This window comes from Neoarius graeffei, chromosome 8 (genome assembly GCF_027579695.1).
Source record: "Neoarius graeffei isolate fNeoGra1 chromosome 8, fNeoGra1.pri, whole genome shotgun sequence".
Taxonomy (NCBI): Eukaryota; Metazoa; Chordata; class Actinopteri; order Siluriformes; family Ariidae; genus Neoarius; species Neoarius graeffei.
This window is the reverse complement of record NC_083576.1, coordinates 72236964-72262964: the sequence shown is the minus strand read 5'-3', so window position 1 is coordinate 72262964 and position 26001 is coordinate 72236964. Positions and strand designations below refer to the sequence as shown.

Sequence of the window (26001 nt, the reverse complement as noted above, 5' to 3'; positions counted from 1 at the left end):
ACGTGCTGCTCAGATACAAAAATTTTTTCTGTAACATTTAATTTTGTGCTGGAAAACGAACGTTTGGACTCTAAAATGTTTTTGTACTGACTCGATAATGTAGAAGTCATAAAATAGAAATCCGTATCCAAGTTTGTATGAAAAAACAAAACAATAGGGTGCCGAAGACTTTTGCACAGTACTGTATGTGTATGGACAAATATAATTGGTCGACTTAACAGGAAACAAGGCTTTTCAGGGATATACGACACAACATGACTGTCACAAATGGGGTGGACCTAAGACTTTTTGAAGGTTGACAAAAATCAGAAAAACTACTTCAGTGCCCCAAATGGCCACCTGTTCTGTCTGGCCTGAAAAAGAAGCAAATGGTCATCCTCGAAAAATAATGTAGGCTGTAGAAATAAAAAAATCTAGAGGCATCAGGATGCAAAAGGAATTCATTTATAATTGTGTCTTGAACTTTTACTACCTTGTTCTTCATGAACTTGGTGTGGTTGCGGTAGACTTCCATTTGCTTGACCTCCTCTTGTCGCTCCTCACAAGTCAGCATGTTACTGGAGCGCAGCATCATGACCTGGTCCTCCAACTCCCTCAGCCCTCGCTCCAGAGAACTAATCTGTGAGTCCTTTAGACATGCAAGATACACATAATAGCCTGAGAAAACCACACATCTGATATCTGGAGCATGAATACTATGTTCTGCATTGTGTACACTGCATGTAAAAGGTATATATGTATAAAACAAACAAGTTAAGCAAACATCGTGGACTTTTCTTGGTGTTTTTGTCATGATCTCACCCACTCTGTTTCATCTCCCATTTTGGAGTGCAGTGTAGTCCTTTAATAACAACCTGATTCCTGTAGTTTTTCAAAAACAAGTTTAACCTAAAACAATGATCCACCAGAGGGGAACCATCAGGGCCTTCTAGGCTTTCAGAGAAGGCCCAAACATATAAGCATTTCAAATGTTAATTTTTAATTTCTTTCATTCTTTCATAATTTCATAACTATTCTCTTCTAATTCTAATTTGGCCTCATTTTCTATCAAATTTGCTTCAGAAATGAAAGGGTTACTGTCCTGAAAATGTTAAAATAGAGTTATCCAATGAGATTTTTTTGTTTGTTGTCTCTAGGCTGAGAAGAGTTTAGAGCTGGATCACTCATTGGTTAGGACTTCATTGCCAGGACAGAAGGCCATGGCAGTGTATGCTTTTGTAGGAAGTGACAGACGAATTAACCAATCAGATTTTGATTTATAGTGAGAGGGACCAAAAATTTATCACCCTAGGCCTTCTCGAAGGCCAACGTGCGCTTAACCGCGAGCCAGCTCCTTCAGTGCAGCAGTGAAGTCACCTTTCAGCTGGTGTAGCGTTCATCAGAAGTGTTAGTGAATGCTAATAAAGCGGTCAAGCCAGCGCTATCGAGAGCAAGTAGTACAGGCTAACAACCGAGAAACTAAGGCTACGTTCACACTGCAAGCTGAAGTGACTCAAATCCGATCTTTTCGCCCATATGTGACCTGTATCCGATCTTTTATTGACAATATGAACGACACAGATCCGATTTTTTCAAATCCGACCCAGGCCATTTGGATATGTGGTCCTAATTCCGATTCCTATCCGATCTTTTCACATGCGACTTCAGTCTGAATCGCCAGGTCGCATTCATCCGACTTGCACGTCATCAACAAGCCACAAACGTCACTATTCTGCGCTGAAGTAGGCGGCGGGTCTCTCAAAAAAAGTTACAACAACATGGCGCATGACCACGGGCGCAGATAGAGGGTGGGACTCGTCCCACCCAGATTTAAATTCACCTCGTTCGGTCCCCCCCCACTTATAGGGAGGAAAAAACGTCTATGCTGTCTTTCTTTGCATAAGGCAAACCTCACGGAAAAATCAAAAGACTAATTACCATTCGGTTTATTGAGGTGCACAGCAGTACATACACAGTTGCAACAACTCACATAAAACAAAACAAAGACTGATATTCGGTTGGTTGAGCTGCGCAGACTGCACAGGTTGCGAGCTCGAGCTTGGTTGCTATGGTTACTAACAACAAGTTTGACAGGCATATCGGGGTTGGGGTTGGTTTGCTGGCAGCTTTGTCCCCCCCAGTTTTTTGTCCCCCCCAGTTCAAAAAACGTATCTGCGCCCCTGCGCATGACATCAATGCGAGGGACGCTTCGGGCTGTGAAGGTTCTGAATCTTCTCAATGGAAGGACGCAGAGGTTAGGGAGCTGATTTCCATTTGGGGGGATACAGCTATTCAAGCTAGATTGGATGGGTCATACCGCAACCGGGCGGTTTTACTTCCGTAAACACTGGCCATGCTCACTGCGTGTGACGTCGTCGTATCCTGCAATGCGCATGCGGAACACTTTTAGGTCGCTTTTCGTTCATACTGAGGATCACATACAAGTCGCATATATTTGTTAATGTGAACGACCTCACAAAAAAATCGGATTTCACAAAAAAATCGGAATTGAGCATTAAGCCTTGCAGTGTGAACGTAGCGTAAGATTTCTGTCTCCAGACTCTTTTTCCACACATGCTTGCTACAGTATTTTTCACTCAGGCTTAAGTATTCGTTTCCCTGTGTAATTTACTTAGTTACTTTTAAAATCAACATCAACAACAGCTACACACAACGGAGCGACCTGGCAGCCTGCTGCTAATCCTTTGCAAAATCCTTTGCCCTGTTGCTTTTTTGGTGTCTGGCTAAGTTTTGGCTGAGCCCAAGTCCCAGCTCTAATAGTAACGGTTCACCACTGTGATCCACTATCAGCTGTGTAAAGTCCCGGTTTTATTACTTAGTAATTCATGCTAAAGCATGTTATTCAGTAACTATAGAGAAACCATTATGAAAGGTATATAGCCATGAAAGTGAGGAATGCAAATCTAGAATGTAAGTCTTCTTCTGGGAGTAGAAAGGGTTAAGTAATATTGCCCAAAGTAGACATGTTCTACCTTCATCTCAATGACGGTTTGCAGAGCTTTGGTTTTTGTTGACTCTGGTGTCCCTTCAAGACGCCGATGCAGCTCCTGGAATAAGAGGCACATGCTTGGCACTTTGTTCACACCATAGCCAGAAATAGAGTTTTCAGATGTGTCATCAAACCTTCAGGGGAAACTGCGTCTGTGCTACGAATTTGGCTTAACACTCTATCACTCTGCTAAAGTCTGATGATCAGCACAGTACTGTAAAAGCAAATAAGGTTCCATGCAGATTCTGTTTCACAAATGCTTTTTATAAAAGGATGACAATGGTTTTGTGAAAAAGTTATCACACTTTTTTGTACTCTTTTCATTTTCTTTTTACATTTTCTATTTTTCACTCTTCTTCATCTCAAAATTTCACAGTTCACACTGCATGAGCATAGAAACATGCTAATAGGAATTTATTTTGTTGCTCACTTCCCGCAAAGCCACCATCTCTTTATCACGCTGCTCCAGCAGATTCTCCAAGTGATGTGCATGCATCTCAGCGTCGGCTAGACGGCATGTGAGCTCATGGTCCTCTTCGCTGGACTTGCTTGACGGCCCTTTGTTGTGCAGCATCTCCAACAGCTTTTTGACAGAGTCGTCACGTGCAACCAACGTCTGCCGCTGTGTCTCCAGCCGCAGCTCCATCTCCTGAATGGTGCGGCGGAGCAGGACGAGCTCCCGAGCCTGCCTTTCTTGCTCCTCGCCCGGCTCGAGTGCGAGCGGCTCCCCTGGTGGCTGGAGCAGCTGGTTCAGGTCACGTTGGATGCGCAACTCAGCCTGCAGAGCCTGCACCGTGGTCTGCAGGTGCTGTCATGGATGAAACAGGAGGACAAAGATGGTAAATTATCAGTTTGAACTGTTGTCATTTCCTAGTGGACAGATAGTTAAGGCATTTCAGCATTTCAGTAAAAGCATGTACTGAACGAGGAACAGAAAACCTCTTTACCGAGAACAAACTTATAGTGGCATGCAAAAGTTTGGGCACCCTTGCTGAAAATGTCTGTTACTGTGAATAGTTAAGTGAGCAGAAGATGAACTGATCACCAAAAGGCATAAAGGTAAAGACAACACATTTCTTTTCAGTGTTTTATGCAAGATTTGTGTATTATTTTTGTTTTGTACAATTGGAGAGTAAAAAAAGAAAAGGAACACCATGCGAAAGTTTGGGCACCCCAATACATTTGAGTTCTCACGTAACTTTTACCAAGGTTCCAGACCTTAATTAGCTTATTGAGCTATGGCTTGTTCAAATTCTTCATTAGGAAAGGTCAGATGATGCAGATTTCAAAGCTGTATAAATTCTCTGACTCCTCAAACTTGTCCCTAAAATCAATAGCCATGGGCTCCTCTAAGCAACTCCCTCGCATTCTGAAAAATAAAATAATTGATACTCACAAAGCAGGAGAAGGCTACAAGAACATAGCAAAGTGTTTTCAGGTAGCCGTTTCCTCAGATTGTAATGTTATTAAGAAATGGCAGTAAACAGAAACAGTGGAGATCAAGGTGAGTTCTGGAAGATGAAGAAAACTTTCTGGAAGAACTGCTTGTTGGATTGCTAGAAAGGCAAATAAAACCCCCTGTTTGACTGCAAAAGACCTTCAGAAAGACCTTCAAAAAGATTTAGCAGACCCTGGAGTGGTGGTGCACTGTTCTACTATGCAGCGACACCTGAACAAATATGACCTTCATGAGAGAGTCATCAGAAGAAAACCTTTCCTGCGTCCTAGCCACAAAATTCAGCGTCTGAAGTTTGCAAATGAACATCTAAGCAAGCCTGATGCATTTTGGAAACAAGTCCTGTGGACTGATGAAATCAAAATAGAACTTTTTGGCCACAATGTGCAAAGGTATGTTTGGAGAAAAAAGGGTGCCAAATTCCAGGAAAAGAACACCTCTCCAACTCTGAAGCATGGGTGTGGATCGATCATGCTCTGGGGTTGTGTTGCAGCCAGTGGCACAGGGCATATTTCATTGGTCGAGGGAAGCATGGATTCGAATAAATACCAGCAAACTCTGGAAGCAAACATCACACCATCTGTAAAAAAGTTGAAGTTAAAAAGAGGATGGGTCCTACAATAAGACGATGATCCAAAACACACCTCAAAATCTACAATGGAAAACCTCAAGAGGCACAAGCTGAAGGCCTCGCTCACATTGGCTAATGTTAATGTTCATGAGTCCACCATCAGGAGAACACTGAACAACAATAGTGTACATGGCAGGGTTGCAAGGAGAAAGCCACTGCTTTCCAAAAAGAACATTGCTGCTCGTCTGCAGTTTGCTAAAGATCACGTGGACAAGCCAGATGGCTATTGGAAAAATGTTTTGTGGACGGATGAGACCAAAATAGAACTTTTTCTTTTAAATGAGAAGTATGTTTGGAGAAAGGAAAACATTGCATTCCAGCATTAGAACCTTATCCCGGGCGGCACGGTGGTGTAGTGGTTAGCGCTGTCGCCTCACAGCAAGAAGGTCCGGGTTCGAGCCCTGTGGCCGGCGAGGGCCTTTCTTTGTGGAGTTTGCATGTTCTCCCCGTGTCCGCGTGGGTTTCCTCCGGGTGCTCCGGTTTCCCCCACAGTCCAAAGACATGCAGGTTAGGTTAACTGGTGACTCTAAATTGACCGTAGGTGTGAATGTGATTGTGAATGGTTGTCTGTGTCTATGTGTCAGCCCTGTGATGACCTGGCGACTTGTCCAGGGTGTACCCCACCTTTCGCCCGTAGTCAGCTGGGATAGGCTCCAGCTTGCCTGCAACCCTGTAGAACAGGATAAAGCGGCTAGAGATAATGAGATGAGATGAGAACCTTATCCCATCTGTGAAACATGGTGGTGGTCATATCATGGTTTGGGCCTGTTTTGCTGCATCTGGGCCAGGATAGTTTGCCAACATTGATGGAACAATGAATTCTGAATTATACCAGCAAATTCTAAAGGAAAATGTCAGGACATCTGTCCATGAACTGAATCTCAAGAGAAGGTGGGTCATGCAGCAAGACAACGACCTTAAGCACACAAGTCATTCTACCAAAGAATGGTTAAAGAAGAATAAAGTTAATGTTTTGGAATGGCCAAGTCAAAGTCCTGACCTTAATCCAATCGAAATGTTGTGGAAGGACCTGAAGCGAGCAGTTCATGTGAGGAAACCCACCAACATCCCAGAGTTGAAGCTGTTCTGTCCGGAGGAATGGGCTAAAATTCCTCCAAGCCGGTGTGCAGGACTGATCAACAGTTACCGGAAACGTTTAGTTGCAGTTATTGCTGCACAAGGGGGTCACACCAGATACTGAAAGCAAAGGTTCACATACTTTTGCCACTCACAGATATGTAATATTAGATCATTTTCCTCAATAAATAAATGACCAAGTATAATATTTTTGTCTCATTTGTTTAACTGGGTTCTCTTTATCTACTTTTAGGACTTGTGTGAAAATCTGATGTTGTTTTAGGTCATATTGATGCAGAAATATAGAAAATTCTAAAGGGTTCACAAACTTTCAAGCACCACTGTATATCTGATAGACTACTCAACACCAGCCAATATTATTTAAAGAGACCAGTTTTCAGATGAAAAAAGAAAACATAATGAAGGCTACTGGGTTTTGGTGCAAAATTAAGAAGCGAATATGACAGTCAAAGTGTCCAGAAGAACTGTGGCTGGTTCTGTAAGATGCTCAGTAAAACCTACTGTACAGCTCATTTCCTTATAATAAAACTGCACTCATTATACCTGAGACTACTATTTTTTTTAAAGCAAAGGGTCGTCTCACACCAAATATTGACTTTGTTTCATTTATTATGGCTTACTGATTACTGGTTTTAGTGGGTTTTTTGATGTTCAAACATTTAATTTCATTATTTTAAGCCATTTTTGGTCTCCAGCATTTCTTTACATGTGCCTCAGACTTTTGCACAGTACTGTACATGGCATACTAACAACTGCCCTTAGACTTCCTTTATGAGACAGGTTCAAGTCAACAAAATGTCTATTCTTTTTCTCAGGACAAGAAAATCACACATATGTTACAGTGGATGAGAATTAAGATGAAAAACCTCCGTGTATCCCTTTAATGTTAGGCAATCTGGTTTAAACATCAGCTAAAAGGTCATTCTAAGAGAGCAGTGCTTGAGCTTACTATAAATCACAGCTGCATATCTTTTACTTTCCCCAAAAGGATGAATAAGCTGAAGACCAGAGGGATTTTATAACTCTCCAAACAGACATTCACAGTGCGTACTCTCAGTCTCTTGAGATGGCTGCATACAAAATTAAACAATGGTTTATCTGACATAGACTAAATCCTCCAGATGGATGTGGGATATGTGCTGTGATATTGTATGTTGTGTCTATTTCATCACATATGACATCTGAATAAAGAAAATTAAGAAAGAATAAAGAAAAAAGCTTGTAACAAAGAATAAAGAAAGAGCTGAAAAGTACAGTGTGGAAGCCAGGCAAGCGTAAGTGTCATTGGCAGATGCAGAGAGAGAGAGAGAGAGAGAAAGAGAGAGTGTGTGTGTGTGTGTGTGTGTGTGTGTGTGTAGTGAAGTGAAGCTGAGAGGAGGGAGGATGGAGCCCCCACGTGGGCCATCTGGAAACCATGGTTTATTTACCATACATAATGGACAACAGTACATTTTATGCCAAAGATACTTAGAGCATGAAATCTTGAGGGAAAAAATGATATATAGAGCATATATACAGTGCCCTCCATAATTATTGGCACCCCTTCTTTCAGGTTAGAAAAAAAATCCACCTTTTGGTGAAGTCGCTTGATCTCACACTGAAAAAATGAGAAAAGTACATCTAACCTTTAACTGAAATAAATTCATTCAGAGAAAAACAAATCCCTCATCAAGAAATAATTATTTTCAGCAAAAACACACGTGCCACAATTATTGGCATCCCTGCATTTAATACTTTGTACAACCTCCCTTTGCTAGTAAAACAGCCCTGAGTCTCTCCTATAACATTTTATAAGGTTGGCGATACAGAGCAGGGCATCTGAGACCGTTCCTTTTTACACAGTCTCTCCAGATCATCCAGGGTCCGAGATCCGCTCTTGTGCTCTCTCCTCTTCAGCTCAGCCCACAGGTTTTCAGTGGGGTTCAGGTCAGGGGACTGAGATGGCCATGGCTTGATTCTGGCATCTCATGGCTTGATTATGTGCGCAGTGAACCATTTTTGTGTTGATTTGAATATATGCTTCGGATCATTGTCCTGCTGGAAGAGCCAATGGCGACCTAATTTTAGTTTCCTGGCAGAGGCAGCCAGATTCTGATTTAAAATGTCCTGGTATTTCATGGACTCCATGATGCCATGTACTCTAACAAGGTTTCCAGGCCTTTGGAGAAAAAACAGCCCTGAAAACATCACAGAACTTCCACCATATTTTACAGTTGGGACTGGGTTCTTTTCATTATAGCCATCCTTCTTTTTTAAAACATCAAACCCACCTTGAATGTTTATTGCCAAAAAGCTCCATTTTTGTTACTTCGGGTTAGAGAACGCGGTTCCAGTCAAACTCCAGGTGCGTACATTTGTGGTTAACTGATAGAAAAGGCTTTTTTTATGGTGTACATTCCAAATAATCTGTTGGCATGGAGGTGGCATCTGATGGTATTTTTGGAGACTTGGAAACCCCAAGATTTTACTTTTTCTTGTAATTCACCAACAGTGATCCTTGGGGGATTTTTTTTTTTGCCTTTCTTACCCTCCTCCTCACTGTATGTGGGGACAAAATAATCTTGTAATCTTGGGTCCTCTTCCAGGCAAGTTTGTACCAGTTCCAGTTGGTGTCCACTTTTTTATTATTGCCCTAACAGTAGAAATGGACATTTTCAGGCGAGTAGCTATTTTTTTATAACCATTCCCTGACTTATGAAGGTCAACACACTTCTCCGTCATTTGGTTTGTGTGTTCTCTTACCTTTTCTATGCTGATGGATGACTAAGGAAATTTGGCCTCTGTGTCACCTCATATTTGTTCCCCAGTTAATCAGGAAGTCATAGATTACAGCTTACACACTCCAATCAACTCACAAATACTGTACAATTTAAATGGGAAACATGCTTCAGTTACACTGCGTTCACTATCATTTCCAGGGATGCCAATAATTTTGGCACGTGTTTTTGTTGAAAATAATCATTTCTTGATGAGGGATTTGTTTTTCTCTGAATAAAACGTTTAAAGGTTGGATTTTTCTCATTTTTTCCGTGTGAGATGAAGCGACTTCACCAAAAGGCGGAGGGGTGCCAATAATTGTGAAGGGCACTGTAATATAAACAGAATATAAAGGTATGACTGTGTGATTAGTCATACCTGAAATACACGTAGGCCATGTGTAAAGAAACACGTGGCCACAAAAGGTGTTACCACGAGAACTTGCTAACATTTAACTTGTGCTTTAGCTTTAACCAATCATACACTGTTCAGATTATAGCATTATCAAGAGCAGCAACAGAAAAGCAGTTATTGCACAATTACTTAATCACACGCGCACACACACACTTGCTAGATACTGGATGGTAAGCTCTAATTAAGCTCAAATAAGCATGTTGCTAAATAACACAGTACTAATCAGTGTTCACATATAACGTCTGTGAAAATATCAGTGTAATTTTAACTGGAACCAAGCAGCATGAGCAGCATGACGATGCCTATCCCACCAAATTACACAGCCATCATTAGCTTCCTGCACTACGCCCCTTCGTGTGTAGATGTGACACGACAGCCATGTTGCTGTGAATCACAGTTTGAAACTAATCACTAAAATGAGCGGGCTCAGCGCACGGCAGCAGAGAGCAAGGAGCAGAGAGCGCAGCATTACTGAGACTTGAATGGAGCACTGAAAAATCTGCAAACGGCCATCTTCAATTAGCAGCTCAAAGATCTATCACTTAGCGGGACAGTAGGACATTAGATAAGTACAAGGTGATACGGGAAGCAGGGATATACTGTACAGGCATGTTGGGACCAAACCAACCCCTTTTATTTATTTTTACACAAGGGAGTTAAGATTTTTTGGAAACTTGTGGAACAAAGCCTGATCCTGGTGCCAATTTTTCTATTCTCAGTATCATTTCAAACAATCAATCTGAGGTTTCAAAACAATAAGGACACTCATTTTTTCCAGTCATCTGGAAAAACTGGTATGAAATACTTCTTCCATGTCTAATAACAACACGCTTAGAAAATCATGTATCAGTGTCAGAACTATAAACACGCCACATGGAGATATTGAGGAAAGTGTTAACAGTGAAAGAGCTTCATCAAAATGTTTATCTTTTTCTGTAAATATGAACAATATTTTATTTGATGACCATTTTGGAACTGAGACATTAAGACCTCTTTCTTTGACTGGCTTTATTTCGCTGCCTGCAGTATATAGTAAGGAAATTAACAAATATTTATGCATATTATTATCCACTCACCAGCCACTTTAATAGGAACTCGTTCTTGACTCAAAGATTCCTGTTACTGGCTGCAAGACTGGAACCCAATATGCTGCTCTGCTGTTGCATGCTGAGATGCTTTTCTGCTCACCACGGTTCTAAAGAGTTGCTATGAGTTGCTATATCCTTCCTGGCAGCTTGAACCAATCTGGCCATTTTCCTCTGACCTCTCTTATCAACAAAGACATTTGTTTCCACCCACAGAACTGTCGCCCACTCACTCACTCGATGTTTTTTTTGTTTTTTGCACCATTCTGTGTAAACTCTAGAGACTATTGTGTGTGAAAACCCCAGGAGATCGGCAGTTTTTGAAATACTCAAACCCGTCCATCTGGCTCAAACCAACACCCACGCCACAGTGAAAGTCACACTTTGAGATCACAGTCTTTCCCATTCTGATGTTTGAACATTGTGAACATTAACTAAAGCTCTTGATTTGTATCTGCATGATTTGATGCATTGTGCTGCTGTCAAGGGTGATTAGAGAACTGCATCAAACAGCAGGTGGATGGGTGTACCTAATAAAGTGGCCGGGGAGTGTATTTTTTTAATGATGGCCATGTTCGAACGAATTAGCATTCTGCCTCGATAATTTTTAGTACTTTCTGTGGTATCAAACATCCATGAGACTGATGAACACTTGGGATGTGATGTTAATGTGATTGGATTGTGGAGAACAATTTGATTTCAAATTGTTGATCCAAATCTTTAACAGTATTCACCTAATTTTTGGACTCAAGTGTTTAAATATATGAGTCAAAATTTGCTAATGGGTAATAATGGTGAGACACGTATAAAAAATCATCTCCATCCACTATTTTAAACATAAATTGGATATTTTTTGGTTTAAATAAAATAATATTGCTCTAAGAAATAATGTTGACAACTTCAGATATCACAAGCTATATTTTCCCAATAAAATCTCATCTCATCTCATTATCTCTAGTCGCTTTATCCTTCTACAGGGTCGCAGGCAAGCTGGAGCCTATCCCAGCTGACTATGGGCGAAAGGCGGGGTACACCCTGGACAAGTCGCCAGGTCATCACAGGGCTGACACATAGACACAGACAACCATTCACACTCACATTCACACCTACGGTCAATTTAGAGTCACCAGTTAACCTAACCTGCATGTCTTTGGACTGTGGGGAAAACCGGAGCACCCGGAGGAAACCCACGCGGACACGGGGAGAACATGCAAACTCCACACAGAAAGGCCCTCGCCGGCCCCGGGGCTCGAACCCAGGACCTTCTTGCTGTGAGGCGACAGCGCTAACCACTACACCACCGTGCCGCCCCCAATAAAATCATGAATTAATTTTTTGAAGTTGGTGAATTTTAGACACCCGACCGTAACAGTTCTGACTAACCAACTTCGACAAGGTTTGATTGCTATACAACTTATTGTCGGAATTAAATCAACTACACTCCATAAAACAGGTTTACTGAAGTGTTTAAAAAACCACATACAATGGGCCTGCACATTTTCTAAACACGAAAAAATCATTTTAAAAAAAGACCCTTATGCACGTTACTGTGTCCGTCAGAAGTCAACATCAACTTGTGAATAAGAATATTCCAACTAAAAACATTAATATAGAACAATATATGTAATCAATCACTTTAATATAAAAGCACCAATTGATTTATAATTAATTCTCGCCTTGGAATCTGCCTGTTTTCAAAATACATCGATGGTAAAATCAAAGGATCGCTGTCTGTCAGAAAATAACGTACACAAGACTGTATCGTATATCTCCGACCGGCATAGCACCGCATGATACACAAACCTCCAGGAAATCCACACTACCACAAGTTTTGATGACATCATCGCTTTCCGAGAAGATGGAGAAACTGGCCGCCTGAGCAGCGTGTGTTTGCAGTCTGTCAAGAAAGCTAACGTGCATAATACGTAACGCACGTAAGTATAGATTTGTTCTTCACTCACTAAAAATGAACCGTAGCGATCGGGGAACTGGCTGAAATACTTCATAATGGATGTAAACAAAAATTGACGCCAGTGCAACTGAAAGAATTTGCCGGGAGGGTGAATGATCGTGTGGAATGTGTTGGTCCCTGACGGAAGCAGGAAGTCGCACATTACAATCTGACGGACATTTATGCACGTTATATTTTGACGTCCCCCAATTGAAGATAAATAAAATTTGTTTTGGGTGTACTTGTCACCATGTCAGACAGGTCTCCTTCTGGAGTCAGAGAGCTTTAAGTGGACTTGTTGGAAAAAGGAAGAGATTGATGGCCCAGAAATATGTTTCCATGGCTGTAATCCAAATTTTAAGTCTCATTTATTACTTTATGGTGCATGCATATTACTATCAGACAGTTCCGGCTGTGTGCAATACTCATGTTGTAGTCTTCATTTATGAATTTTACTATATAATTTTAGTCTTAGATTTCTCCTGTTACTTAAATATTCATATTCCCCTTTCCCTAGTCAGATCTTATAGTGCAATTAGAGTACATTTCAATGAATTCATCTTTATGTCCGTCAAAAGTAACATGCATAAGTATACTAACCCACATGTGTTTTAATATTGTATTGTTCCACAGAGTCCTGTTTCCAATCCTTAATGTTAATAGTAAGTTACTACTGTTATGTTATGAGGATTTCTTCACAATGAATTCTTGTGTTATGTCGGTTCATAAGTGATAACAGAAAAGTTATCACCTTGGCTCTTGGTCGTGAATCTTTTCACCTGTTTCTTGAATAATTATATTCTCATTTCTGGAAAGATCTTTGATATTTTCCATTAAGTATTGTAAAAACCTGATTATTTCATTCTTATATGCATGGGGTTTTGTAAAATAAGGAGAAAAAAACTAAAAATACTTCATTATTTTTCCGTCAAAAAATAACATGCATAAGCGTAGATTTGATAACTTCGCAGATGATTTTTTTGAAAATCCAGTGTGATTACTATCTTTTCAATTGTTAATATGTTTAATAAAATAATAAAAGTTTAATATGATGTAGTTTAATTTTTCAATAAAAGAATATGAATTTTGACATGATTTGTTACATATTATTACCCATTAGCAGATTTTCATCCATATATGTTTATTTCATAATTTCCTCTGTATTATCACGCACACTGAGATATAAATTTATAGGCTTGCATGTAAGTGTTACAGGTCAAAACACTTCAACCTAGGTGATTTTATTTTATTTTATTTTTTGACCTGGGTTAAAATTTTTAGCCTAGTTCATTATTTCCAATCTAGGTAAAATTTTAGATTATCTAAGATTCTTAAAGGGGATTTTCCATCATTTCTTTTGTCTCTCTTTCTTCCATCCACTTCCTCTTTGTCTACACCTACCTAGCATTTCCTCTTATCTGTCTGTCTATTCCAATCGACCTAATTAGCATTTTTTAAAATATCTTTTTCATACTTAACCAGGATTCAAACTCGGAACCTTCTGATTCTTAACCCAACACCTTAAAGCTAGACGACCTTTTGATTTCATAAAATCAGTGAAATGTAGTTCCCTCTGAAATTTGCTCATTGTGATATATGTTTATTTCTGTAATATCTCACAAATTATCAGGCCATTCTGTGGCTGGGAAGTTATTTAATGTGAGGGGATTAAAGCAAATAATGTGCATGAAATTGCTCGCTTCACGCAGTCAAGCAGACAGAGGAAGTCCGTGTGTGTGTGCATGCGCAGGTTTACCTTGACCGTGCACTGACAGTTACGTCATTCTGTCGCTAAACAAACAGCTGATCACACCGAGGTGCTCGCTGACCGCCGATATTTATTAGTTTGTTCCTGCGTTTCCTTTCCTTCGCAACATAACGTCTTTTCTTCTCGTTTCCGTTACTGTAGTTGGTCTTTCACGTTTCATTCGCACACTCACGTCCTCCATTTTTCTCTCCTGTTTCAAATTTGTATCCCACAATGCCTTGCACGAATGGGGAAAGCCCACCACATCATGCATGATGTAGTATCTTGTATTGGGTCATGGTGAAGCAGGAAAAAATAGCGGAGAATTTAGGGCCATGTGGCCCTAAATTCATTAATTGTTCGATTTAAGAAAACTAATAAAATTGGAAGTCTGTGATTCGAATTCTGTAGCTTTCGGTCCACTAAACAAAAATAACTGGGTGTCAGGGGAAATTCTTTTTATGACCTACACCTGAAAAATCTGAAAGGCAGTCTACCTTTAACCACGAGACCAGCAATGATTGCAATGGAAGGAGTGATATATATATATATATATATATATATATATATATATATATATATATATATATATATATACATACATACATAGTGGTGCTTGAAAGTTTGTGAACCCTTTAGAATTTTCTATATTTCTGCATAAATATGACCTAAAACAACATCAGATTTTCACACAAGTCCTAAAAGTAGATAAAGAGAACCCAGTTAAACAAATGAGACAAAAATATTATACTTGATTATTTATTTATTGAGGAAAATGATCCAGTATTACATATCTGTGAGTGGCAAAAGTATGTGAACCTCTAGGATTAGCAGTTAATTTGAAGGCGAAATTAGAGTCAGGTGTTTTCAATCAGTGGGATGACAATCAGGTGTAAGTGGGCACCCTGTTTTATTTAAAGAACAGGGATCTATCAAAGTCTGATCTTCACAACACATGTTTGTGGAAGTGTATCAAGGCACGAACAAATTAGATTTCTGGGGAGCTCAGAAAAAGCGTTGTTGATGCTCATCAGGCTGGAAAAGGTTACAAAACCATCTCTAAAGAGTTTGGACTCAACCAATCCACAGTCAGACAGATTGTGTACAAATGGAAGAAATTCAAGGCCATTGTTACCCTCCCCAGTAGTGGTCGACCAACAAAGATCACTCCAAGAGCAAGGCGTGTAATAGTCGGCGAGGTCACAAAGGATCCCAGGGTAACTTCTAAGCAACTGAAGGCCTCTCTCACACTGGCTAATGTTAATGTTCAGGAGTCCACCATCAGGAGAACACTGAACAACAATGGTGTGCATGGCAGGGTTGCAAGGAGAAAGCCACTGCTCTCCAAAAAGAACATTGCTGCTCGTCTGCAGTTTGCTGAAGATTATGTGGACAAGCCAGAAGGCTATTGGAAAAATGTTTTGTGGATGGGTGAGACCAAACTAGAACTTTTTGGTTTAAATGAGCAGCGTTATGTTTGGAGAAAGGAAAATACTGCGTTCCAGCATAAGAACCTTATCCCATCTGTGAAACATGGTGGTGGTAGTATCATGGATTGGGCCTGTTTTGCTGCATCTGGGCCAGGATGGCTTGCCATCATTGATGGAACAATGAATTCTGAATTATACCAGCAAATTCTAAAGGAAGATGTCAGGACATCTGTCCATGAACTGAATCTCAAGAGAAGGTGGCTCATGCAGCAAGACAACAACCCTAAGCACACAAGTTGTTCTACCAAAGAATGGTTAAAGAAGAATAAAGTTAATGTTTTGGAATGGCTGAGTCAAAGTCCTGACCTTAATCCAATCGAAATGTTGTGGAAGGACCTGAAGCGAGCAGTTCATGTGAGGAAACCCACCAACATCCCAGAGTTGAAGCTGTTCTGTACGGAGGAATGGGTTAAAATTCCTCCAAGCCGGTGTGCAGGACCGATCAACAGTTACCGGAAACGTTTAGTTGCAGTTATTGCTGCACAAGGGGGTCACACCAGATACTGAAAGCAAAGGTTCACATACTTTTGCCACTCACAGATATGTAATATTGGATCATTTTCCTCAATAAATAAATGACCAAGTATAATATTTTTGTCACATTTGTTTAACTGGGTTCTCTTTATCTACTTTTAGGACTTGTGTGAAAATCTGATGATGTTTTAGGTCATATTTATGCAGAAATATAGAAAATTCTAAAGGGTTCACAAACTTTCAAGCACCACTGTATATATACTTTGAATTTATTTATGAGTCCAGTCTTATTATGTCATCAAGTATTTTAAAATACAAAGTCTTCCCAAATCCTAATCCTAAACCTTACTATAGTAAGTCTCCCTAATACAAATAGGAAATTATGAATTGGGTTAAAATTTTTAACCTAGGTTGAAAAATCCCACCTAGCCTACAGTTCTGACCTGTAACATAAGCTACACCATACATTCTGTAGATTTTTTCATGCATAGATCGAATGTAAAATGAATGTGTTGACTGAATAATTTTGCGGTATCTCTGTTCCAGGTTCAGAACGTGGCAAGAATGGCAAGAAATCATGTCAAAGAATCACTGTAAAGTTTGGACATAATCCTCTTTAAAATCATCTTTAGTTCGGTAAACAGCAGAAGCTAGTGTATGACAGCACATTGTATTTGCTGCTCTGAGATCTTAAAGTGCCAAAATTATTCAATTATTTACTGCTGTTTAGCATTGTAGGACTTTTAGCCTAAATTGTTTATAGTATTCTCTACTGCGATCCTATATGAAAACAGTCCAAAGATTACTGGAAACAGTGTTTTAAATCCAAGTAGGCCATCAAGAAATACAATATAAAAATGCACCCAATAAAGACCTTCTAAAGCGTAAACTATCATCAACATTAGAGTTATCACTAACATTAAGTGGCTGGCTTGTTGCTAAGCTACTCACGTTTGTGTGCTGTTGTTACTGTACTGCGATTTCAGTCCAAATCATTGCATGAATGTTTGAAGTTCACAATAGAAGAACAGTAACAACAGCCACTCAGGCCTGTAACTGTAAAAGTGCAGTTAAAGTAGCTTTTTATGAGCTCTGGCATAAAAAGCAAACAAAAGGCACTCTTTCATGGAAGTGTCCATGTTTTTTTTTCTTTTAACTTTGCACGTCGAACAGCTTGAGGTGGGAAAAGACAGTTGGAAAAAAAGGTACAGCTTGCAAAGTACCACTTACAAGGCACCACGAACACAGCACTAACCCTTGCTTCATCTCTACCAAAAGAGAGTGATGCAGCAATGCTTTATTCCTTTAGTCCATCATCTCATCTCTCCATCTGTCCTACACTCTGCTCAAACAGATCAGGTTCCAAAGAGTCATCTAATGCTAATTAGTTTGCATTAGTTAAGATTCATGCTAATACCACTTCCAACACACCGTCAATAGATTGCTAACTAGCAAACCGTTCCTTAGTGCAACTGCATCTGCATTGCATTGTGGAACTTTGAGTCCAATGTTTTCTGCCTCCACTATTTCAACACTGGATTTCTCATTAATATGACCTTGACCATCACTAGAAAATGGTGCATGAGAAAAGATGCTTTTGTTCTGTTTTCCCTGTTATCCCTTATGTTTGAAATTCTTACATTATTTTCCTCCAATTATATTATTATATTACTCCATTGTAACTGAAGAAATAATGAAAATACAGTATCAACTAACAAATTCACACTTGTCACTATTACAGGTCAAAAAAATTTTATGATTTTTTTTTTTTTTTTTGACTTGGGTTAAAATTTTTAACCTAGTTCGTAATTTCCTAAAGATTCTTGAAAGGGATTTCCCATCACTTATTTGGTGTCTTATTTGGTGTCACTTCCTCTCTGTCTACATCTACAGTGGATATAAAAACTGTACACACCCCATTAAAATGATCGTTTTTTTCTGTTGTAAAAAAAAAATATGAGACCACGATAAATAATTTCAAAAATTTTCCCACCTTTAATATGACCTATAACCTGTACAACTCAATTGAAAAACAAACAAATCTGTTAGGGGGAAAAACATAAAAAATTAAAAAAACTTACAATCAGCTGGTTGCGTAAGTGTGCACACCCTTAAACTAATACTTTGTTGAAGGACCTTTTGATTTAATTACAGCATTGAGTCTTTTTGGGTCGGAGTCCATCAGCCTGCCACATCTAGACTTGGCAATACTTGCCCACTCTTCCTTGCAAAAGCGCTCCAAATCTGTCAGATTGCGAGGACATCTCTTGTGCACAGCCCTCTTCAGGTCACGCCACAGATTTTCAATTGGATTTAGGTCTGGGCTCTGGCTGGGCCATTCCAAAACTTTAATTTTCTTCTGGTGAAGCCATTCTTTTGTTGATTTCGATGTACACTTGGGGTCATTGTCATGCTGGAAGATGAATTTCATCTTCATCTTCAGCTTTCTAGCAGACACCTGAAAGTTTTGGGCCAAAATTGACTGGTATTTAGAACTGTTCATAATTCCCTCCACCTTGACTAAAGCTCCTGTTCCAGCTGGAGAAAAACAACCCCAAAACATGATGCTGCCACCACCATGCTTCACCGTGGGTATGGGGTTCTTTTGGTGATGTGCAGTGTTGTTTTTGCGCCAAACATACCTTTTGGAATTGTGACCAAAAAGTTCAACCTTGGTTTCATCAGACCATAGCACATTTTCCCACATGCTTTTAGGAGAGTTGATGTATTTTTATTTTTTATTTTTGCAAAATATCGCCAGGCCTGGATGTTTTTGTTTGTAAGAAAAGGCTTCCGTCTTGCAACCCTACCCCACAGTCCAGACATACAGAGAATACGGGAGATTGTTGTCACATGTAGTACACAACCAGTACTTGCCAGAAATTCCTGCAGCTCCTTCAGTGTTGCTGTCGGCCTCTTGGCAGCCTCCCTGACCAGTTTTTGTATTGTCTTTTCATCAATTTTGGAGGGACGTCCAGTTCTCGGTAATGTCACTGTTGTCCCATATTTTCTCCACTTCTTGATGACTGTCTTCACTGTGCTCCATGGTATATCTAATGCTGTGGAAATGTTTTTGCACCCTTCTCCTGACTGATACCTTTCAACACTGAGATCCCTTTGCTGCTTTGTAAGTTCTCTGTGAACCCTGGCTTTTGCTGGAGGATGCAACTGAGTAAATATCTGAACTTTATTTGGGGTTAATCAGAGTCATTTTAATTGATGGCAGATGTGAACCCAAAAAGACTGAATGCTGTAATTAAATCAAAAGGTCATTCAACAAAGTATTAGTTTAAGGGTGTGCACACTTATGTAACCAGCTTGTTGTATGTTTTTTGTTTTTCCCCCTAACAGATTTGTTTGTTTTCAGTTGAATTGTACAGGTTATAGGTCACATTAAAGATGGGAAAAGTTTTGAAATTATTTATCATGGTCTCATTTTTTTTTACATGAGAAAAAACGATAATTTTAACAGGATGTGTACACTTTTTATATCCACTGTATCTAGTACTTTCTCTTGTCTGTCTACCTATTTAAAAAATTTTTATAATATCTTTTTTTCATACTTAGCTGTGGTTTGAACTCAGAACCCTCTGACTCTCAACCCAACCCCTAGACCAGCAGTGACTGCAACAGAAGAAATGATATATATTTTGAATTTATTAATGAGTCTAGTCTTATTACGTTATCAAGTAGTTTAAAATACAAAGTCTTCCCAAATCCTAATCCTAATCCTAACCCTAGATATAGTACGGTAAATCTCCCTAGTACAAGTAGCAAATTATGAACTGGGTTAAAAATTCTAACCTACAGTGGTGCCTGAAAGTTTGTGAACCCTTTAGAATTTTCTATATTTCTGCATAAATATGACCTAAAACATCATCAGATTTTCACACGAGTCCTAAAAGTAGATAAAGAGAACCCAGTTAAACAAATGAGACAAAAAATATTCTACTTGGTCATTTATTTATTGAAGAAAATGATCCAATATTGCATATCTGTGAGTGGCAAAAGTATGTGAACCTTTGCTTTCAGTATCTGGTGTGACCCCCTTGTGCAGCAATAACTGCAACTAAACGTTTGCGGTAACTGTTGATCAGTCCTGCACACCGGCTTGGAGGAATTTTAGCCCGTTCCTCCATACAGAACAGCTTCAACTCTGGGATGTTGGTGGGTTTCCTCACATGAACTGCTCGCTTCAGGTCCTTCCACAACATTTCGAATGGATTAAGATCAGGGCTTTGACTTGGCCATTCCAAAACATTAACTTTATTCTTCTTTAACCATTCTTTGGTAGAACGACTTGTGTGCTTAGGGTTGTTGTCTTGCTGCATGAACCACCTTCTTTTGAGATTCAGTTCATGGACAGATGTCCTGACATTTTCCTTGAGAATTCGCTGGTATAATTCAGAATTCATTGTTCCATCAACGATGGCAAGCCGTCCTGGCCCAGATGCAGCAAAACAAGTCCAAACCGTGATACTACCACCACCATGTTTCACAGATGGGATAAGGTTCTTATGCTGGAATGCAGTGTTTTCCTTTCTCCAAACATAACACTTCTCATTTAAACCAAATATTCTATTTTCGTCTCATCCATCCACAAAACATTTTTCCAATAGCCTTCTGGATTGTTCACGTGATCTTCAGCAAACTGCAGACGAGCAGCAATATTCTTTTTGGAGAGCAGTGTCTTTCTCCTTACAACCCTGCCATGCACACCATTGTTGTTCAGTGTTCTCCTGATGGTGGACTCATGAACATTAACATTAGCCAATGTGAGAGAGGCCTTCAGTTGCTTAGAAGTTACCCTGGGGTCCTTTATGAACTCGGCAACTATTAGATGCCTTGCTCTTGGAGTGATCTTTGTTGGTCGACCACTCCTGGGGAGGGTAACAATGGTCTTGAATTTCCTCCATTTGTACACAATCTGTCTGACTGTGGATTGGTGGAGTCCAAACTCTTTAGAGATGGTTTTGTAACCTTTTCCAGCCTGATGAGCATCAACAATGCTTTTTCTGAGGTCCTCAGAAATCTCCTTTGTTCGTGCCATGATACACTTCCACAAACATGTGTTGTGAAGATCAGACTTTGATAGATCCCTGTTCTTTAAATAAAACAGGGTGCCCACTCACACCTGATTGTCATCCCATTGATTGAAAACACCTGACTCTAATTTCACCTTCAAATTAACTGCTCATCCTAGAGGTTCACATACTTTTGCCACTCACAGATATGTAATATTGGATCATTTTCCTCAATAAATAAGTGGCCAAGTATAATATTTTTGTCTCATTTGTTTAACTGGGTTCTCTTTATCTACTTTTAGGACTTGTGTGAAAATCTGATGATGGTTTAGGTCATATTTATGCAGAAATATAGAAAATTCTAAAGGGTTCACAAACTTTCAAGCACCACTGTTGGTTGAAAATTTCCACCTGACCTACAATTCTTACTTGTAACATCACTAAACACATCGGGAATATTTCAATGTTTCATATGTTTTAGGGTGGAGTTTTCCTTTACTATTTAGGGCAGGGGTCATTAAACTCCGGCCCGCGGGCCGACTCCGGCCCACCACCCCCCTTTGACCGGCCCCCCAGCCCCTCTGTCCCCCACCACTTGAACCGACCCTATGAGGCAATCCCCAAAAGTGGTCATGGCCTATTTTTTTAAATTGCTTTTTGGCAAATAATAACATGTCTGCATCTTGTATTTTGTTGATTTTATCAATTAAAATTTATATTTAGTTATAAAATGAACTATTCATATTTTCCGAATTTTCGTGATATGCTCGCGATCAAGCAGTGACAGGCAGCGCACGCGCAGAGAACTGTCAGTGTTCAGGACAGCAAAATGGCTAGCGGTCAGAGAAAAGCTGACAGAGAGTGCAGAGTTTTTAAAGAACAGTGGACCACCGATTATTTTTTCGTTCAGTGTAAGGACCGTGCGGTTTGTCTTGTATGTAAAGAAAGTGTGTCGGTTTTCAAAGAATATAATCTGCGTCGTCACTACAAAACCCGCCACAAAGAGTATGCTAGTTTGAGAGGGCAAACAAGAGAAGACAGGATTCGGAGGATGAAATGTGGACTGGCTGCACATTCCTTCGTCAAACCCAGATCAACCAGGCTGCTGTCCGAGCTAGCTATAAGGTAGCTCACCTACTAGCTACCCATGGAAAGCCGTTTATTGATGGGGACTTTGTTAAAGTATGCATGCTTGCTGTGGCCGAGGAGGTGTGTCCTGACAAGAAGGATGCGCTCAACGCGGTGAGTCTCTCCGCACCTACTATGACCAGGTGAACCGAAGATTTGGGGGACAACATGTATGACCAGCTGAATGAGAGAGCGTCAGAATTCGAGTTTTTTGCTTTGGCCATGGATGAGAGCAATGACGTGCAGGACACGGCACAACTGCTGTGATCTATTGAGCTATTGCTCATATTATAATTTCACTGTTTTTTAAAATGTATTTATTTTATAGGCCTATTTATTTGACCTTTATTAAGTGCTGCACACAATTATTATTAATATTATTAATAATATCAACAGGCCTACCTACAATTTATAATTTTCCACTCACCTTTGCCAGTGTCAATCACCTCAACTAGGCAGATGTTTCTTACTTTGACAGCTTTGATGTTATTTTTATTAGAAAATAAATAAATGGAATATCTGTGGTATTTCAAATTAAAACAAAGTGTGAAGACTCGAGTACTACTTTTGCAAACCACTAGTAAAGATAAACAAATATGTGCCAGGAATCAAGTGTTGATATAGTAGTGGGGGATATAGTAGCGGGGATATAGTAGTGTGGATATAGTAGTGGGGATATAGTAGTGTGGATATAGTAGTGTGGATATAGTAGTGTGGATATAGTAGCGGGGATATAGTAGTGTGGATATAGTAGTGGGGATATAGTAGTGGGGATATAGTAGTGGGGATATAGTAGCGGGGATATAGTAGCGGGGATATAGTAGTGGGGATGGCTGTGCCAGGCTAATAATCTCTACTACACAATGAGGCCTGCTGGTGGTCATATTTGTCTGGGTCATACAATTCTATGTTATATAGCTGACCCGACCCCGGCCCCCCATCACAGTCAGGAACGACAATGTGGCCCCCAGAGAAAAAAGTTTGGTGACCCCTGATTTAGGGTTTCGCAGTAACATCTGACTGATCAATAGAGGTGGCAAATGCTGTCTATATTATTAGACTCTGTTAAAGGTAATACAGTGGATTCAAATCTGTCATTAACCAGTTATAACTACATTATCACTAGAGCAATATGTTAGCTTTATTAACATCCAGAGTAACAAAATAATATCAGTAGTCACGTTCTAAACTGTGTGACAGGGATGATAACTTAGAATTCATTTTCTCATTACACATCTGCTCACCACAATTTTCTTTGTCATCAAACTTTAATTTCTTCTAAGACCCCGTTTACACGTAGCCGGGTATGTATAAAAACGGATATTTATTTATGCGGTTGCACCCATCATTTACACGTAAACGGAGGTTTCAGTCACTGAAAACGGCTGCTTTCGAAAACTCCAAGCAAAGTGGAGATTTGTGAAAACTCCATTTTCATGCCTGCGTGTAAATAGTGGAAACAGAGTTTTCTCCGTGTAATGGGGAAAACGGAGTTTTAGCATTGTGATCTGACGGTCCCTCCTCCTTGGCTTTCAGATCTCTGGTTGGCTTTCTATTTGTTTGACATGTTTTTGACAGCCTTCCCTGGCTGTTTTTGAGCATTGTGTAAACGGAATTATTTTCTAGTACGGGGAGGAGAAGATACCCGTTTTCATAAATACCCGCCTCCGTGTAAACGAAGTATGAGTGCACTTCCATACATCCTTCCATAAATCCCTTGCGAGAACAACAGACAGTGATGAATTAAAGGAAAAACCAGTGGCTTTGTTATGCTGTGAGAGGGATTTTACTAGCATGGTTTGGTTCCACTTGTCCCCTTAGGGTTACGCAGAACATTCTTCTGACTGATCACCTTTATGTTATGATGAAACATTTCTATCCTGATGGGAATAGTCTCTTCCAAGATGACTCCACCCCCAGTCCATGGACCATGAGGGCTCACTGAATGGTTCAGTGACGAACAGATGATGTAAATCATATGCTATGGTATTCACAGTCATCAGATCTCAATGAGCAATGAGAGATGAGAGATTTTTAAGTGGCAAGTTAGACAGCACTCTCCAATACCATCATCAAAACATCAGCTGAGAGAATATCTTTGGGAAGCACTTTGGCATTTGTCAATTTTTCTGTCATATAGGTTGTTCTGTATATGATGGCTTGTGTTTATATGATTACATACTTAACATTATGTTTTGAATCGCAATTGCATGCCATAATAAAAGAGTATAATTAGTGTCTTGATTTATCCTGATGCAAAAGAGACATTTAACACACTCAAGAATTATGTTAAAGGTATGCAATAGACAAATGCAAGGACACAGCAGAATCTGGATAAAACATAGGATTGATTTAAGGACATCAAAATTAATTGCACCAGTTATCATTACAGTAGAAAAAACTGGTCTGATTTTGCTACTGTAAGAAATACACACACACACACACACACACACACACACACACACACACACACACACCTCACCTGAGTCTCATCCTGAATGGCACGGTATTGCTCCTTCCACACGGCTATCTTGGAAGCCTCATCTTTGCGCAAAGCCCTCTCCTTCTTCAGCTCAGGGCTCCAGAAAGTCTTGATGGAGCTCATGGATGAGCTGAGTTTGCTCTCTTTCACCTCCACCTCCTTCCTCAAAAGCTCATTCTCCCTCAGCACCTCCTTCAGCTGCGCCTGCAGCTCCATGATAGTGTTGTCCCTGGCCTGACGCAACGAATGTGGCACAGTGGATGCTGTATGGAGCTCTCCTCCAAAGTTCATGGAGTCTGTGGACACAGTAGGCACCATGGCCATATCAGGCGTGCTCCCAGTGACTGTTCCACGCACGCCATATGGGATGCTGCCACCAAAGCGTCCAGTTGCCATGGCACTTTTTGGGATGTCGGCGGAGGTGGCGAGCGCAACCTCGTTGTCGCTCATGTACATGGGACCAGACGTGGCATAGGCAGCGTTGAGGGACTGGATGTTCTCCATGGAAAGAGTTTTGCCCCCAGGGCCACCAGGCCCACCACCACTTCCCCCCATGCTGTTGGTGCGGCGGTGTCCCATTCGGGGTGAGCGCGGCAGCCTGGGAGATCGGCCTGAGTTGCCTGAGTTCCGGCTCCCACTGTGATTACCATCCATTTTACTCACAGAGCGAGAGCTGCCGTACATTCTGACAAACTACAACCAACTGAAGATAGACCAAATATGTACCACACCCAAGCTGTTAACAATCAGGCATTCTTCTTGCATGTAAGGACGTACTCTTGCTTTCCTTTCCACTTTACACAAGAACAGCAGCTTTCTTTGCTCCGTCTGGGAGAGGACGGTCTGTCTGTGGTTAACGTGGAACACCTACTGTGCCCTGTAGAAAAATAAAGCATATACAGCCTGTATATGAAAAAATGCCATGCCATAGGATCACTGCCATGTGGGTCACTAGGATGAACGAGCCTACACCTTTGTTCCAGCTCAGTGTAGCATGGCAGATGGGCATTTAAACCCTTTTTCTATTCCAAGGCCTAAGCTATGGAATTACTGTTTAAAAGCAGACACTTACCAGCAGCAATCTCAAGTGTGCTACATCATTGGCATCATTAAATCATGAAATATTATAAATATTTTTGCACAATTCTAGGTCACACCTCTCGGAATACAGCTAGACTACAAACCACCAGGTGACAGCTATGCAATGAAGAAAAGGTGGGGTTGCACCGTATTCATGCGTTTAACAAACAGAAATTGTACATTATTGTACTATTT

At 40.3% G+C, this 26001-nt stretch overlaps 1 protein-coding gene across 3 annotated transcripts in view; it reads right to left on the bottom strand.

Annotated features, from left to right (window-relative positions):
* Nucleotides 1-25410, bottom strand: part of erc1a (ELKS/RAB6-interacting/CAST family member 1a) — a 69849-nt gene extending 44439 nt beyond the window's left edge. For all 3 annotated transcript variants that reach the window (XM_060927029.1, XM_060927030.1, XM_060927028.1), the window contains exons 1-4: nt 24727-25410; nt 3420-3797; nt 2973-3047; nt 473-628 (exon numbers count right to left, since the gene is read on the bottom strand). In XM_060927029.1, coding sequence (XP_060783012.1) covers nt 473-628; nt 2973-3047; nt 3420-3797; nt 24727-25410 — 1293 coding nt within the window. The remainder of the gene's footprint in view (nt 1-472; nt 629-2972; nt 3048-3419; nt 3798-24726) is intronic.
* Between the last annotated feature and the right edge of the window lie 591 nt (nt 25411-26001).